Source organism: Chionomys nivalis, chromosome 1 (genome assembly GCF_950005125.1).
Source record: "Chionomys nivalis chromosome 1, mChiNiv1.1, whole genome shotgun sequence".
Taxonomy (NCBI): domain Eukaryota; kingdom Metazoa; phylum Chordata; class Mammalia; order Rodentia; family Cricetidae; genus Chionomys; species Chionomys nivalis.
In genome coordinates, this window is record NC_080086.1 from 131,972,460 (window position 1) to 131,989,918 (window position 17,459).

General features: G+C 37.8%; 1 protein-coding gene across 3 annotated transcripts in view; it reads left to right on the forward strand.

The window, feature by feature from the left end:
• The window catches only part of Memo1 (mediator of cell motility 1), a 112,286-nt gene that overhangs the window by 62,213 nt on the left and 32,614 nt on the right, over nt 1–17,459 (forward strand). For 2 of the 3 annotated variants that reach the window (XM_057792389.1, XM_057792405.1), the window contains 3 exons: nt 3,167–3,279; nt 5,748–5,859; nt 14,993–15,135. In XM_057792389.1, the coding sequence (XP_057648372.1) occupies nt 3,167–3,279; nt 5,748–5,859; nt 14,993–15,135 (368 nt within the window). Of the gene's footprint in view, nt 1–3,166; nt 3,280–5,747; nt 5,860–13,861; nt 13,908–14,992; nt 15,136–17,459 lie in introns of all 3 variants that reach the window. The other variant, XM_057792396.1, reaches the window with a different exon arrangement.

Sequence of the window (17,459 nt, forward strand, 5' to 3'; positions counted from 1 at the left end):
AATTAAAGGGAAGGGGCATAGGTTTGCTGACTTGCCTCCCTTCCAGCCTTTGTAGCTGCTGTACTGTTTGTGGAGGAGGAAATACATGAACTTCAGTGTGCCTTGTTAATTTTCTTTTGTTAGCACTTTAGCTAACACAGAGGCCTTTTTTGGGGTCACTGTTGTCTTAATGTGCCCCTTTTAACTGTTTCAGTAATGTCTGCCCTTCTGTATTTCGTGTATGCCAGTTTTAAGAATTTTGTATTGATAGCACAGTTTTTTCTTGTTTCTCTAAATCAGTTCTGGAACTGCACTAGACTGTGGGTAAGTTTTTACCATACTGGAAAGAATTTATTAGGAAAATATCTGGCTAATTTCCATTGGTGAGGGCTTTTCTGTATAGACTGGCTTGACAAAAGGTAGGCAAAGAAAGCACCCAGGCCTCTCAGTTGAAGGCCATTAGGCTCCCAGAAGACCATTTCTGGAGCAATGCACAGTGTTACTGATTACTTTTTCTGTGTAGCCCTGTTAGTCCTGGAACTCAGTGTATAGACCAGGGTGGCCTGGAATTCACAGAGATCTGCTTGCCTTACCTCCTGAATGCTGGAATTAAAGCTGTGTGCCACCACACCTGGCCAGAGACTGACGTTTTTTAAAACTATCATTTATACTTTAACTATGTACCTTAGAGTTTCCCAAAAGCCTTTTTCTCATAGAAACTGATTCCTTAATGAGAACCACACCCCTTCGTGTTGAGTTTTTTCTTTCCCTCCCTGCTCTATCCTTGCTTCTTCCTTTCCTTTTGTAAGTGCGGTTTTAACTGAGTTGCTTTGGCTAGCTTTATGCTCCTAAACTCAACTGAGTGCCCTGCTCTAATCTTCTGAGTATGTAGACTATGGATTTGTACCACTGTCCCTGGTCGAATGTTGTTGATTTTTAGTTCATGTAATCCTTGGCATTAATCAAGTGACCTAAACATTCCCAGGTTATCATTTTATACATATTTCACATTAGACATTAATAAAAGAATTTATTAATATTTGTGTACTGTTGATAGAACAGAATGGTATCGCTTGGTTTAGTTCATTTAATAATCTGAATTTGACTCTCCTCTCTGATGATCCATGTGATAAATGTGGATTACAGTGCTGAAGAGATGGAGAAGGGGGCTGGAGAGATGGTTTAGCAGCTAAGAACATTGACTGCTTTTCCAAAGGTCCTGAGATCAGTTTCCATCCTCAAAAGATGTCTACAACCATTTATAATGGGATCCTGTGCCCTCTTCTGGTGTGCAGGCATAGCACCCATATATATAAAATGCATAAATAAAATCTTCTTAAAAAGATGGAGAAGAGAGAGGGTAGCAGAAGAGTTTCTTTCTCACTTTATGGCCTTAGGATAAAATAGTTTTCTGAGTTTTCTGTGTGATTTCTTCAAATTTGAGGCCCCTGAGAATAACAGTCCAAAACTTCCTTATCTCCTCCTTCCTTCTCCAACTTTAAGTGATGCATCTTTAAAAAAAAAACAATTAATTTTCTTATCTTAGTAATAGATTTTGGTTGGTTTATTGGTCTGTGCATCCATCCATCCATCCATCCATCCATCCATCCATCCATCCATCCATCCATGGGCATCGTCTCACTGTGCAAGCCAGGCCTGCTTTCGCTTTGCCTCCTGTGTGCTAGGATTAAAGATGTGTCTACCTTACTTGGCATTGTTTTTCTTTTAGAGATAGGGTCTAATTTTTGTAGACTATGCTGGCTTTGAATTCCTAATCATCCTAGACCCTTAAGTGTTGGAATGTAGGTGAATGCCATCACACTTGGTACAGTAATAGACTTTTGTCAGAGCATATTGCTACAGCACACAGTCCTTGTCCTCCAAACATCTGACAGTGAAAGAATTAGGTCATTTTTTTTTCTAGATACATAAGCCCATCACCCGTTTTCTTCTTTCTCACAGTTTTGCAATTTTTGGATCTGTAACTTATTTATATTTGTATATGGTATGATAAGATTGGTTTATTTGAATTTTAGAAAACAGAAAATTAATATTTTCAAAATTTATGTTGTGGGACAAATTTGGATGTTTGATATGAAGTAATAGTAAGCTGATTTTAATTTTGTTGCTGAGACAAAAGGATTATAAAGATTGTAGCTACTATGTAGCCCAGTTATTTTTTTGGATAGTCTACAGTGCAAATCATACATTAAAAGGTTGCTTTTTTGATGATGACTTATATTTGAATGAGAATAGAGAAAGTTGATTACATAGAATTCAACTAGATGTCTTATTTCTTAGCTACCATAAAATAATGTCAAAATAGCTTTATTAGAATGCTTCTTTATAATGCTGTTTGAAATAGATATTTAGAAATTTGTTAAATATTTTGTTCTATTAAAAATTTAGAATTTTAAATTTTCATAGCTGAAATATTCATGCTAACAGTATGCTTTGAAATGTGTCTAGTTATATATAGAGAAATGATTTTATGTATAGCATGTTATAAAAATTTATAGCTGGTATTTCCATTTATTGGATATAAATTCAGTTGAGAACTAAAGAGTAAACCATCAAATCAACTCTGACATGGAATTCCAAGGACTGTGTGCTCAGCTTGCAGAAGTCTTATTTCCTCATAGTTCTGGAAGCTAAAGCCTGGTGTCACGGTACCTGGGAGGGTAGAGGTTCTTGCTTTGAGGCTGCCAGGCCCCCTACTGCATGACTATTAGGCATGCTCTTGGAGTCATATGTTGTGGTCATGTCCCATGTGTCCCTCCACCCCTGACCCCAGGATCTTGTTATATATAATCCTGTCTGGCTAGAACCCACTATGTAGCCCAGGTTGGCTTCAAACTTGCAGCAGTCCTTGCCTCAAGACTCCCAAATTCTGAGATTATATGGGATACCACTCCAGGCCCTGAGTCTTTTTTATATAAGTCCATCAGTCACATTGATAAGAGCCTCATTCCGACTTCATTGCTCTTGAAAAATTTATCTTCAAATTGGTAGTCAGATATGGGAAGTTGGATCTTCACTATATGAATTTTGGTGAGAACATAGGTTAGCTCTTATGTTCACAGAATGTAGTAAATGCAGGTAGTCAGCATGGAAAAATGAGTACAGTTACTTAATAAGATTTGTGTAGAAGTACATTTGTTCTGTGTTTCTGTTGTGTATCTCCCAGCCGGAGAATTTTCATCCTTGGGCCCTCCCACCATGTGCCCCTGTCTCGATGTGCACTCTCCAGTGTGGATATATATAGGACTCCTCTGTATGACCTTCGTATTGACCAAAAGAGTAAGTATATAGAAACCATGTAGTTTTCAAAAAGCTGAAACTCATTTAATCAGGATCACAGTTTAATTAAAACATTTAGAGATATAAATATCATAAATACTATTTAATTAATTTTTTTTGTTGTAACTAATCTGTATAAACCAGACATACAAAAGTAGAATTTTCCTCATAACAAAAATCTGTTATAGGCACTTGGCTCCATAACATAGTGGTTACATTTATATTTAGAGAAATACTTTTTTTGTGTTGCACCATGACACAAGAAATTAGAATACATGACAACCTGATGAAGGACTCAGCAAGTTGACTCTGTTTTTATGTGTATCACTTTTTTCATTTTAAATTATGGTGATAATACTTTCATTTCCTCTCATTGTTTTTTTTATGGGAACATTATTCTATTGGTTTTGAGGCTCTGAAAGGTGGTATAGAAATTTTAAATAATTTTTTTAACATGTATTATTTATTTTTTGTGCATATGCATGTATACATACATATGTGTTTGTATTTCTGTGGGCGTGTGTGTATGTTGGTGTGTAAAGGTGCATGTATGTGCTTTGTGGAAGCCTGAGGCTAATGCTGGGAGTCTTCTTAATCACTCCAGCTGATATACTTAGGCAGTGTTTCTTGCTGAATTCAGAACTGTTATTTTGGCTTACCTGGCTTGCCATATATGTATGTATGTATGTCTGTCTGTCTGTCTATCTATCTATCTATCTATCTATCTATCTATCTATCTATCTATCTATCTATCATCATCATCATTTGGGGATTCCCTTCTTCCTCTGTGGGAGATTATAGATGGAATTCCACACCTGCCCAGCTTTTTACATGGATTCTCAGGTCCAAACTCCAGTTGTAAGGCTCATGTGGCAAGCATTGTACTGCTAAGACATCTGTCTAGCTCCAATGTCTGTTACATTGATTTTCCTTCTAGGGTTCCAGAGGTTATATTTTGTGTGTGTGTGTATGTGTGTATTCTCCTGTGAGTGAGTGCACATTTGTGTTTGTATGCTGTATGTTCCTTTGAGACCATGTTTCTCATTGGCCTAGACCTCACCTAGTAGACTAGGCTGGCTGACCCAGGAGCCCCAGGGATCTGCCTGTCTTCACTTCCCCTGGGATCTTAAGCGTGTATCACCATGTTAGACATTTTTGTCTGGATTCTAGGATTCTTATTCAGGTTTTCATGCCGTCTTGAAAAGCTTTTTATCCACTGGGCAGTCATCATCCCAGTCCCCAGTGTCATATTTTTTGTTTAGTTGTTTCTTTTACACTATATGTAATGTAAAAGATTATAAAACAGTATACAGAGGAGAACAGTAAATATTAATATATTCCTTACCCATGGTTTATACTGGATTTTCCCCCCTGACTCTGTATAATAACCACCTTTCATGAACTTGGGCTCAATAAATTAATATTTTAAATATGTAAGAGATGCTATTGTTTTGTTAAAGTTTGCAGTAATTTACATTAAATAAAAGGTATCATCTAAAAAAGAAATGTTTAACTCTTAGGCCTTATTTGGGCCTTGATTTTTATAATTTGAGGTTGACTCATAGAATATTAGCAGTTTGTTATTTGAATAGATATTATTAATCAAACTAGAATATTGCCTTCCTGATTGAAATGACTTAAGGGACACACTTTCCTTTTTTGTTATTTTTCATATTTTTAGATTTGTTTATTTATTTAATGGGTATGAGTGTTTTGCTCTCATACATGCCCATGCACCATGGGCCTGCCTAGTACCTGAGGAGGTCAGAAGAGGACTTTGGATTCTCCCTGAAACTGGAGCTGTAGATGGTTGTGAGCCACTATGTGGGTGCTAGGAATTAAATCTGAAGCTAATGTTGGGAGTCTTTATCAATCCAGCTGATAGACTGAGGTTGAAGTATAGGTCATCAGAAATATCTGGATAGCTAGATCATTTTAAGTTGGCATAGTACTGTGGTAGATTTATGATTTCTACCATAAGTTAAAGTTTGAATTTTGGGAAAAATAGTATTAAAAGTGAGAACTTTATGTTGTTCATGTGGTAGATACATGAAGTGAAATAAAAAACTATAGAATTTATTACAAAAACAAAACAAACCTAAAAAAACGATATTATTAATCTTATGTAAATAGATGGCGATTTTTCTATTATAGTAGGAATTTTAATGAGCTGTTTTGGCTAGAACATTTAGATTAAAATCCAGATAATGGTCTTAGAACTAGACTCTATTTTAGAAATACTAAAAGGAACTGATGAAAATATACTGTGTTCTATCCAAATGGTAAGTCTTTACATGCATTATTTTATGTAATAAAATTAGTCATTGTGCCTTCACTTACAATAAAAAAAATGGAGTATGTGGTGCTTTTGTTTCTTGTCATAGCTTATAGTTTTGTGTTGCTGGGCGGGAGCTCATAAAATAAGTATGCATTAATATTTGTTTTAATATATTTTGAAATCTCTTTAGTTTACGGAGAACTATGGAAGACAGGAATGTTTGAACGCATGTCTCTGCAGACAGATGAAGATGAACACAGTATTGAAATGCATTTGCCTTATACAGCTAAAGCCATGGAAAGGTATATTGATTAATAGAAGGACTCCCAGAGAAGTCATAGATCTTAATGTCTTTGGAATTATTTTAGCCTGGGATAATTTGTCAGAGCAAGGAGATTAAAAATTTCTCATTTAAAATGAAATAAAATTGGAGGTTTCAATGTCTTTATAAGTTGATTTTTAACTAGATGTCTATTAAGGTTGAACATATGAATTGATCTGACTTTTTTTTTTTTGGTAAGGTGAAAATTAAAACAACAACTCATCTGTGTGTTTGGGTTGATGTATCTTGGTTTGCATGGTAGCCAATAGACATTTCAATATCTTAGGATATTCATTATTTTGTAGTACAGTACAGTACAGTAATTGTAAAACTTTAAATTTGGAAATATCTTTGAAAGTCACTCTTCAGAATTTTGTAAAGGTACATAAGACTCGTACCCTTACCTGAGCATGATGGTGATGATGATGTAGTGCCTGTTAAGGTCTTCTTGTGGTCAGGTGCTCCTGGATGCGAAGTGAATTCTCTACAAGATGCTTCAGTGCCCATTTTTTGCCCAACACATAATTGTTGATTTGTTTGGTAAAATGAAGCATAAACTGTCTCTAGAATTTTCTTTTTTCAGTGCCACATTTGTTTGCTTTTAATTGTTTAGCTGGGTCATTTGGGCTTCTTTACTTTTCCTTAAGAAATGGGCTTTCAGACTTGGCATAGTGCAAGCCTATAGTACTAGCATTTGTAAGGCTTGAGGCAGGAGGATCATTGTTTGAGGCCAATGTGGACAATAGACTGAGACCCTGCTACCCACTAAAAGAAAAAAAAAAGTTAAAAACAGTTCCAAGCCAGAAAATGGGAAAAGAACAAAAACTGGAAAAAAAAAAGTGTGTGTGTGTGTGTGTGTGTGTGTGTTCTGTTTTGTGCCTCAGTTTCCATTTGGTTCACAGTGTATTAGTTTGAAAGCCCAGAGACCTCACTCAGTGTTTGAGTTCAGACTGACCAAGTACTTTATAGGTTTTCTATATATCAAATAAGAGCTGATTCTGTTAAGAAAAAAATGCCACCTGAGATTCGTTTTGAGACTGACCTTTTCTTTGGACCTAAGTTATGGTTGACAGGGAAGCACTTTAGCTTGAAAGGCCGTGCAAGCTTGTGTTCCTAAGTTCTTAAGAAGGGAGCTTAGAGAGGTACTTCATGTGGTGGGCATGAGCCCTACTCTGTTTGTTCCCCCTCCCATGCTGGCTGTTTGCTCTCTCTACCTTTCCTTTATCTTTATTCTTTCCTTTTCTTCTTTCCTCTCTTCATTCCCTTTCATTCCATCTTACACTGTTCCTTCAGTTCCACGGTCATCTTTTTCTTTCAGCTTCTCTTTACTCTGTGTGACAAAGGCTTCTGTGAGATGTTTAGGTATCTGTCTTACACTAAACTCCTCATCCAGATAAGAATGTTGTTTTCTTCTGTGTCTGTTTTGCGTAGTGAACCATGTCAGCATGTCGTCTTTCTGTTTTATTTGTTTACTTACTTATTTATTTACTTATTTGTCTGTTTTTGAGTTGGGAGTTTGGTCAGAGGCTGTGGTGATGACTTGTCTGCTCAATTTTTCGCTGAGGCAGCATGGTATGGACTGGAGGCTGCAGAATGCCTTCCCGCCTTGGAGCTGTGATGCTGACTCTGAGGTTTCGCATTTCTCATCTTGCTCTTCATCCACTTCCACCTGCCTTTCATCTTACAGGCTTTATCTCTTCCTGTGAGATAGTCTTGCACTTTAAGTTGGCAGTTGAAGGTAGCAGTTGTGCAAAGCTGAGACTTCCATGACTTCATAAATCTAGGTCTGGACTGGACAGCTTTACTTCCATCGTGTTCTACTGTTCAGAACAATTATGAGTCTAAATTCAAAGGAGTAGAAATGTAGTCTCTACATGTGATGGGGGAACACCTTTGAACCTGGAGGTGGGAGTCATTTTGAATGGTCATATTTGCAGATGGTAAAGTTGAATAGCTCTTTGGATGATAAGTAATTCTGTTTTTCTTCCATGATAGTTCTCTAGTAAATTCTCTGATTGGAGCAGCTAGTCTATAAATATCCCCTGTGCCCAGTATAAGCCCTGGCTCAAATAATTTCAGTTATTAGTTATGGGAAATAGATAGCTATTAATTGATTTAAAACTTTTAACTTAAATATAGAATCAAATACTCTTTAAGAAATGATTTTCATATAATGAAGTATATGCATGGTTGTTTTCTTGCTCCATGTGATTACACAAGAATTACTAGTATCCAGTTGTTGTGACAGCACATACCTCTGATCATAACATTTGGGAGGCTGAGGAGGGATGACCACAATGCTTGTGAGTTTTGTTGTTGTTTGTCTTTGTTTTGTGAGACAGGGTTACACTCTGTAGCATAGGGTGGCTTGGAAATCACAGTGGTCCTCTTTCTTAGCCTCCTGCTGGGATTGTAGGTAAGAGCTACCACACCTGGCTTACTTTTTAAACCAGTCTTTTAAAGATTTATTTATTTTTCCTTATGTGTTTAGGTGTTTTGCCTGCATGTATGTCTGTGTAAGGGTGCCAGATCTCCTGGAACTGGAGTTACACACAGTTGTGAGCTGCTGTGTGGGTGTTGGGAATTGAATCCATGTCCTCTGGAAGAGCAGGAGGCCAGTACTCTCAACATCTGAGCCATCTCTCCAGCCCCTAAATCAGTTTTTTTAAACATTTAACTTAATCCCCCCTCCCAGTTTTTATTATTACAAATATTATATGATTTTTTTAAAAAAGTGATTATCTAATGTTTTATTTATAAATGTATTTAATTTTTCTGTTTTTATAATTCTGTTTCACACAGAGTCCGTCCGTCCATGGTCCCTCCCCGCCCCCCACACAAACACAGGGTTTCTCTGTGTAGCCTTGACTGTCCTGGAACTTGCTCTGTAGACCACATTGGCCTCAAACTCACAGAGATCTGCCTGCCTTTGCTTCCTAAGTGCTGGGATTAAAGGCATGTATCACCATCATCTGGCTTCTGTTATCTTAAATTTAAAAAATGATGGTTTATTAGAGCTTTTGTTTATTTTACATGTTTAGTGTGTGTGTTTCGATACATGTATTGTGCAGGCATTTGCATGTAGTGATGGAGGCTAGAGGCTGATATCTTTCTTGATTTCTCTTTATCTTGCTTTTTGAGACAGGGTCTCTCATTGAACTCAGAATTCAATGCATGACTGAACAGGCTGGCCATTGAGCTCCAGGGATCTTTTCTTTGTCTCCCAAGAACAAGGGTCACAGATGCATATCACATGTCTAGCTTTTTACTTGGGTGCTGAGTATAAGACTCAGGTCTTTATGCTTCGCATCAAGTTGTTTACTGACCAACCTGTCTTGGCAGCCCTCCCTGGAGCCCTTTAAAACAGTGGGTGCCTGAGCTGCAGACTAATAGTACAGTACCTGCGTAGATGTTCAAGACCCTGGACTCCACCCTACACTGCCCGGGAAAAAGATACTGTATAGAAGAAGACATAAAATGACTCATCCTATTGCACAGCTTGTTCCTCTAATACTTAAAAATAACAATACGTGATTTGAAATTTAAATAGTATCTTGAAGGATAAAATGAACAGTGACGTCTCTCTGGTCCCATTTAACCTATTTATCACGAGTGAACATTAACAATACGCTAACATGTGCATGTAAGTTTTTATACATAGAATTTTTTGTTTCTTTCTTTCCTCCCTCCCTCTCCCTCTCTCCCTCTCTCCCTCTCTCCCTCTCTCCCTCTCTCCCTCTCTCCTTTCCTGTCCTGTCCTGTCCTGTCCTGTCCTGTCCTGACCTGTCCTGACCTGTCCTGTCCTGTCCTGTCCTGTCCTGTCCTGTCCTGTCCTGTCCTGTCCTGTCCTGTCCTGTCCTGTCCTGTCCTGTCCTGTCCTCCTCCCTCCCTCCCTCCCTCCCTCCCTCCCTCCCTCCCTCCCTCCCTCCCTCCCTCCCTCCCCCCCTCCCCCCCCCCTGTCTTTGTCTCTGTCTCTGTCTCTCTGGCTCTGGCTGTGCTAGGACTCACTTTGTGGACCAGACTAGCCATGAACTCAAGAGAACCACCTGCCTCTGCCTCCTGAATGCTGGGGTTAAAAGGCATATGTGACTGATCAAGCCTCATCTTGTAGTTTAATGCCACTTAAATATATACGCAGAACTGTTTATTTATTTAGGGTTTTTCAAGTCAGAGTTTCTCTATGTATCCCTGACAGTCCTAGAACTCAGAGGTATGCCTGCCTCTACCTCCCAAATGCGAGGATTACAGGCATGGGCCACCAACCTTGCAACCATCAATTTTTATTGATTATAAACCTACAATCTTTATAGTGCAATTCGTAACAGATTTCATTATCAAGCACAATTAATTGATTTTGAGGAGTTAGGGTATATAAAAATTATATCTTAAAAATTAAACTTCAAATAATTATTAAATCGTAATTCCTGTGGGGGGGAATCTGTCGTTGTTGGTGTTTTGTTTGGAATTTAATTTTGATCAACTTTTTTTTCATAATTACTACTTTTTTGTTATTATGGTTTTTATACCTTAAAGTTTTTAATTTAAAAAATGTGCACAAGTAATAAGAAAAGTAGGATTGAAAGGGTTTGATTAAAAAACATAGTATTTTGGGGCTGGAGCATTCACTTATAGTTAAGAGCACTTGTTGCTCTTATGGAGAAACTAGATTCAGCTCCCAGCACCTATATATATGGCTTTAAACAACTGTCTGTGACTCCAGTGTTTGGCGATCCAACATCCTTTTCTGGCTTACTTAGGTACTGCATGTTCAAGGTTCACAGACATTCATGCAGGCAAAACACCCATTATGAACATAAAATAAAAATAAATAAATCTTTTTTAAAAAAACTCTAAAAATAAACAAACATAAAAATTATTCATAGCTGGGCATGGGATAGTGTGTGCGCCTGAAATCCTAGTATTTAGGGAAACAAATATGGGGAAACCTAATCTACATGGCATAGCAAAACTTGTCTTCAAACTAAACCAAAACACAATCATCACCAGCTAACTGTTCAGGGTCCTTAAAGCATAGCTAGTTTTGTTATTGCCATTGTTTTGGACATGGATGACTTGGAGCGTGCCCTTAACGCTTTTTAATCTTCTGCTTTGATTTGCTCTTTCCAATTTTAAAGGTTCATTATGGCTAGGATTGATAACATTTTGGAGATTCTTTTTTTTTTTTTTAAAGATTTATTTATTATGTATACAGTGTTCTGCCTGCACACCAGAAGAGGGTACCAGATCTCATTTAAAGATGGTTGTGAGCCACCATGTGGTTGCTGGGAATTGAACTCAGGACCTCTGGAGGAGCAACAGTGCTCTTAACCTCTGAGGCATCTCTCTACCCTTGTTTTGGAGATTCTTATAAAGAGCCCTTATTTTTGCATGGTCTATTTAAATAATGAAAGCTGTTATTTATTGTTATTATGTATAATGTTAAAACATGTCTTGTACAAGTCTGTGTGTCAGCGAATTGTTTTGTAAGTAGGATTTTATTAGCAACCAGCCACACCCAGGAACTTGTTTATTGTCTTTATCTTCTGTCCTTCTGTAGTAATATTGGATGATTTTGTTCTGGATCTGGATATTGTATGGCCCAGAAAACTTAAATGTTTTATGGGCCCTTTACAAAGATCAGCAGGGTGGAGGTAGCCCACACCTTTAGCCCCAGCATTTGAGAGGCAGAGTCAGGCGGATCTCTGTGAGTTGGGGCCAACCTGGTCTATAGAATGAGTTTCAGGACAGCCAGGGCTACACAAAGAAACCCTGTCTCTTGAAAAATCAAATCAATCCTACCCCCACCCTCCAACCCCATCCCCCCCAAAAAAAAGGAAAAAGGAAAAAAGATGTTCCCTGATCCCATAGACTAGATGAATTACAGTTTTGCTCTTAAAATCCTTGGTTCCAGTTTAACTGACTTTTGTGACTGTGTGAGGCAGAAGGTGTATATTTCTTTGGTGGCAAAACTTCATTCATCTTTATTTAAATGAGTAGGTGAGAATCTTTTTATTTTTATTTTATTTTATTTTTTTTAAATTCTGTTTCATCAGATTTGTTTGGTTAGTGTTTTCCATGAGATTTAGAACATTTTCAGCAACTATTCCTTTTTCTTTCCTCTGTTTGGGACTGGTGCTAGTTTGGATGCTTCATATTGTCTTAAGTTCTCCATTCTCTTTATATTTCTTCAGTATTTTTTCTGTTCAAATTGGATAATATTTTAAATTAATCTTTTTCCCCCCATCCCCTTAGTTTAAGACAAGGTCTTCTTTGTGACCTGGGCTGCTCTTGGTCTTGCCTTGCAATCCTCTTCTGACAGCCTCCTCAGTGCTGGTGCAGTGCCATCTTGAGCCCAGTTTTTTTTTAATTTTTATTTTTTATTGCTTTATAAATAATACCATTCAAAATTTCCACTTCCTCCCCTCCTCCCATTTCCCTTCTGCTACTTGATTCACCCTTTCCTCCTTCCTCTCCAGTCCTAAGAGAGGGCAGGGTACCCTGCCCTGTGGGAAGTCGAAGGCCCTCCCCTCTCCATCCAGGCTTAGGAAGGTGTGCATCCAAATAGACTAGGATCCCCAAAAGCCAGTACATGCAGTAGAGACAAATCCCAGTGCCATTATCATTGGCTTCTCAGTTTGCCCCGATTGTCAGCCACATTAAGAAGGTCCAGTTTGATCCTGTGCTCATTCAGTCCCAGTCCAGCTGGCTTTCGTGAGCTCCCATTAGGTCAGGCACACTGTCTTAGTGGGTGGACCAACCCCTCGTGGTCCTGACTTCCTTGCTCATCTTCTCTCTCCTTCTGCTCTTCAACTGGACCTTGGGAGTTCAGTCCAGTGCTCTGATGTGGGTCTCTGTCTCTATCTCCATCTGTCGCTGGACGAAGGTTCTATGGTGATATTCAAGGTAGTCATCAGTCTGACTACAGGACAAGGCCAGTTCAGGTACCCTCTCCTCCACTGCCCAGGGTCCTAGCTGGGGACATCCCTATGGACACCTGGGATACCTCTAGAGCCAAGCCTCTTGCCAACCCCAAAATGGCTCCCTTAATTAAGATATCTTCTTCCCTGCTCCCATATCCGTCCTTCCTCCATCTCAAACCACCCCACTCCCCCAAGCTCTCCCCAACCCTCCCCTCTCCCATCTCTCTTCTCTCTCTCTCCCTCTCCCTCTCCCCTCTCCTTCCAACCCACCCCAATGCTCCCAACTTTTGCCTGGCGATCTTGTCTGCTTCCAGTTTCTAGGAGGGTCTATATTTGTTTTTCTTTGAGTTCACCTTATTACTTAGCTTTTCTAGGATCGCGAACTATAGGTTCAATGTCCCATTCTTTTACATGCTGAGCCATCTTTCCAGTCCCAGTACTTATTTTTCAAAGTCAAATGTACTTTTATTATAATTCATGCTCATGGAGACAGAGAAAAAGTAAGTTTTGAGAAATGGCAAGCCAATGATCCCAACTCCACCCGTTTCTGTGGAGGACTAGACTTTTTCTTTTTGATGGTGGGTCTGTGGAGAGTAGATTTGTTGTATTTTAGAGCAAGCCATCTGTAGTTGACACTTTATGACTACCTGCGCCATGTGATAACTGTTATCAAATACCTTTTGTAGGTGTGATCCTTCTAAAGATATGGGCAGTCATTTTAAGTGCCTTAGGGATGGTCTCTAAACTCATCTCTCTGGCTTTCCTTTGTTCCTTATAATTCGCAAAACAGCTACTTCCCTACCGTATTATAATTATTTGCAATCTCTTTGATGATTTTTGTTATTTATTTTTGGAGGTACTTTTGAGGTTAGACTAATTCATGGCAGTTACCAAATTTTTATTAGATGCCAAAATTCTTTGGATTAATAATTAACCCGATTATAGAGAAAGCCCTTGTTTGCTCTGTGTAGTTACTTAGCAAACTAGTAAGAATCACAGAAAGATGCCCCATGGCAGCTTCCTCTGCCAGCTTCTTTTTTTTTTTTTTTCCTTACACCATAGATGCAGATTCTGCCCAAGGAGCCCCTGCATTGCAGAGGGACTGGAGGTCTGTATGATCTGTTTATTTCGCAATTGACGAGGGTAAGAGGGCTGCTATGGGGGAGGTATTTGGGTGTCCTGAAGTAGTGGTATGTAGTTTAGTCAACATTTATTTTGAGATTACTTAAAGTTAGTATAAAAACAAAGCCTTTTTTGAAATCTGTTTGTCCTGTGTTTGGTTATTAACATTAAAAAGTAGTGGTTATAATGCTGAATTCATAAAGCCCTGTTCAAAACAAGTTTAGACAAACAGTTCATGCTTCTAAAACTCTTAACTCTTAGGATAACTGGTATATAAATAATATTGAAAATATATATATATATATACTATCTTATTATAGTGAAATATTTTATAAAATGAAGTAAATCACAATTACTTAAATCAGTCACTTAAATCAGTTATTAATCTGTTTTGTTTCTTTTCCATTAATTTGTCAGTCAGAAGGAACTGGATATACCATAAATGATGTGGGTGGGTGTGCCTTTGGGGAGTGTACTAGAAATGAATATATCCTTTAATTCTTTTGTTAACGTGGATATCAGTGAAATTTGAGTTGTGTCAAGGCTGGCATGTATCTGACTGTTAAGGCTAAGTGATAAGAGTGCAATCTACGAATCTCACAGGAGCCAAGTTCAAGTTCTGTAGGTCACGCTTGGTTTATAGAATAAGCGTCAAAAATGGTGTATGTTTATAGGATCAAATTAAAGTAGATGAGGAAGACTTTAATGCTCTGTGAAAATGGCAGGACTGGGTAGGTGGCTATATCCTTTGTGAGTAGTTGGGGATAATCTGGTGGACTTATTTTTGGACATATTTTATACCTAGCAGTACAGAAGCTTCTCTTGCAGTACTATGTACATTTTGGTAACTTAAAGAGATACTTTTAGTATTCTGTACTTGTTTTTAAATCAGCTTCCTTAAAAATTTCTTTTATAGATTTTTTTAGAATTCATCAATAAAATATCTGTTACTATTATCACTGTTAATAAATGTTCCACTTTTTAGTGCCAACACAATTGGAAAAATATTTTTAATTTTAAACAGCTTAAATGACTTGTATTTTTATTTTTATTTTTTCTGTTTTCTTTAAGCCATAAAGATGAGTTTACCATTATTCCTGTACTGGTTGGAGCTCTGAGTGAGTCAAAAGAACAGGAATTCGGAAAACTCTTCAGTAAATATCTAGCGGATCCTAGTAATCTCTTTGTGGTGTCTTCTGATTTCTGCCACTGGGGTAAGTCCTAGATTTTAACATACGGAAGATGCTATGTATTTGTGGTTAAAGGTTTCTTTTCATTCCAAGCTCCGATTCTCAATTCTTTTATCACTCTTCACAAAGTTTTATTTGTAGCAGCCATGTTTAAAAGTGAATAAACAGCCTTTTGGTCATTAAAAAAGGGTCAGGAGAGGAGATAGGTCCATTTCCAAAGGCGACTGGTACAGTTGGATTCACACTGTGAGGGCATCCTTGCTTTTGAACACTTCTGTTAGCGGGAGTTAAAGCCCGTTAGCCCCATATTTGTGTACATATGTATGGTGTAGGGTTTTGGAGGTCAGGTTTGGTAGATAGAACAAATTCTTAAAAATGTAGGCCGAGTACTGTGTGCTATACTGGTCCTTCTCTGATTATCCTGTTTTGTAATTAGTCTCTCTTTTTTCTTTTGGTGAATATTTTTTGTCCACAATTTCAGTCAGTTTTCTCTAATACTAGAACATATGGGCTATCAGCACTTTCATCTTCACTGGTAATTCTTTATAAAAAGGTTTCTTAAGTGGGTTTTGTGATTATTGTAAACTAAGAGGGAAGGGGATTTTGCAGCAGCTAGATCATAAAGAAGTGAGGCATTGTGGATATATCCCCTTCCGGGCAACTGATTTTGCATTCTTTAAATGCTATTTGCTTTCATTTACCTTTAACTGTTTCAGAATATTTAAGTTCTACTCTTTGACTCTTTTTTTCACTATTTTAAGTCATATCTATTTGTTCATACTCTTCCACTTTTATTTTAAGGGAGTGTAAAACCAAACTTTTTAGGATAAAACACTGGGATGCCAGACAGCATCCTCAATGAGTTATTTAGGGAGCCCTTTGCTTTCTCTTGTGAGAACTGAGTCAGCATTTTATCTGCCTTGCTTGGGTTCTCTCTTGCATTCTTCTCTGAATAGATTTCTTAAGTTGTACTCTCTACTTGACTCTCTTCCATGGTATAAATATTAGAATATGTAAATTATTAGCACTATTTGCACTAGTTTTCCATGAATATGGTTTTCCTCCAAGGGAAAGTTTGAGAATACCAGAAGACCGTTTCATTGTCACAACTGGGAAGGGATTTGAAGGATGGTGTGAGGCTTTGGTATCAAATGAGTAGAATTCAGGGAAGTTGCTAAACATTTTAGAATACACGGAACAATCCCCAACCTCCACCCAATGAATGAAATGTCTGGTCCAAAGTGTTTATAGACTAAGGTTAGAAACCTATCCTTTGGTTGTATGGGTGACTGAGCTTCCCTCTAAAGACTTTCCCTGGGTTCTTCAGTAACTCATTCAACAGTCTAGTTTGCATTATTCTTTCTGGCAGAAGTAATTTTTTATTCATGTAACTATATTACTTAGACTCTAGGGCCCAAGTAGAGGCTTAGAAGGGAATTCCTGACTCAGGAATTAGAAATTTAGTCATAGTCGATCTTAGAAGTAAGGAGTACTGTTAGGAAAAAGAAGTGCTTTTCTCAGTGTTGTGAGTTTTTCTCAGGAACATGACATGCTCATGTTTTGTAAATAAAAATTGTGAAGCAAATATTTTTCCTATTTTATTTTTGAAGGCCCTTATGAATCACTTAATACTGTTCTCTTGATCTTGATGCTGTTCTCCAGATTGTCTTTCTAGTTGGCAATATAGGCAACCACAAGTAAACTTGCATAAAATATGGGGGTTTTGTTTGTTTTATGACAAGCTTTCATTGTGTTACCCAGGCTAGCCCAAACTTACACACAGTCTTCCTGCATCTGTCTCCTAAGTGCTGAGATTGCAGGTGTGAGCCACCATGCCTGGATAACAGATGCAATTCCTGCTTTACATGTGTGTGGGTCATCATCCTTTTTACCTCACCAATAAAGAATTATTATTATTTCTTCTTTGAGATAAGGTTTTTCTGTGTAGCCCTGGCTATCCTGGAACTCCTTCTGTAAACCAGGCTGGCCTCAAACTCAGAATCTGCCTGTCTCTGCCTCTGAGTGCTGGGATTAAAGGTGTGTACCACCACCACCTGGCTAATAAAGAATACTTAATGCAAACATACGTTATTCTATAGTTGAGAGAAAAAAAATAGTTTTTTATAGCTAAACAAAATTCTTAGAAAGTTATAGGTTGTTTTTCCTCAGTTTCTAAAAACATTAATATTTCATTTGTAATATAGGATTTCCAGGTGATAATTATAAAAATAAAGAAAAATCCTCAAAAATTTCTAAGGCTGGTAAATGCTAGCAGTGAAGACCATCCAGGCGTGTGTGTTTACATTTAGTGATTATGTGACAGAGCTTTTTCTAGTGCTCCATATTTA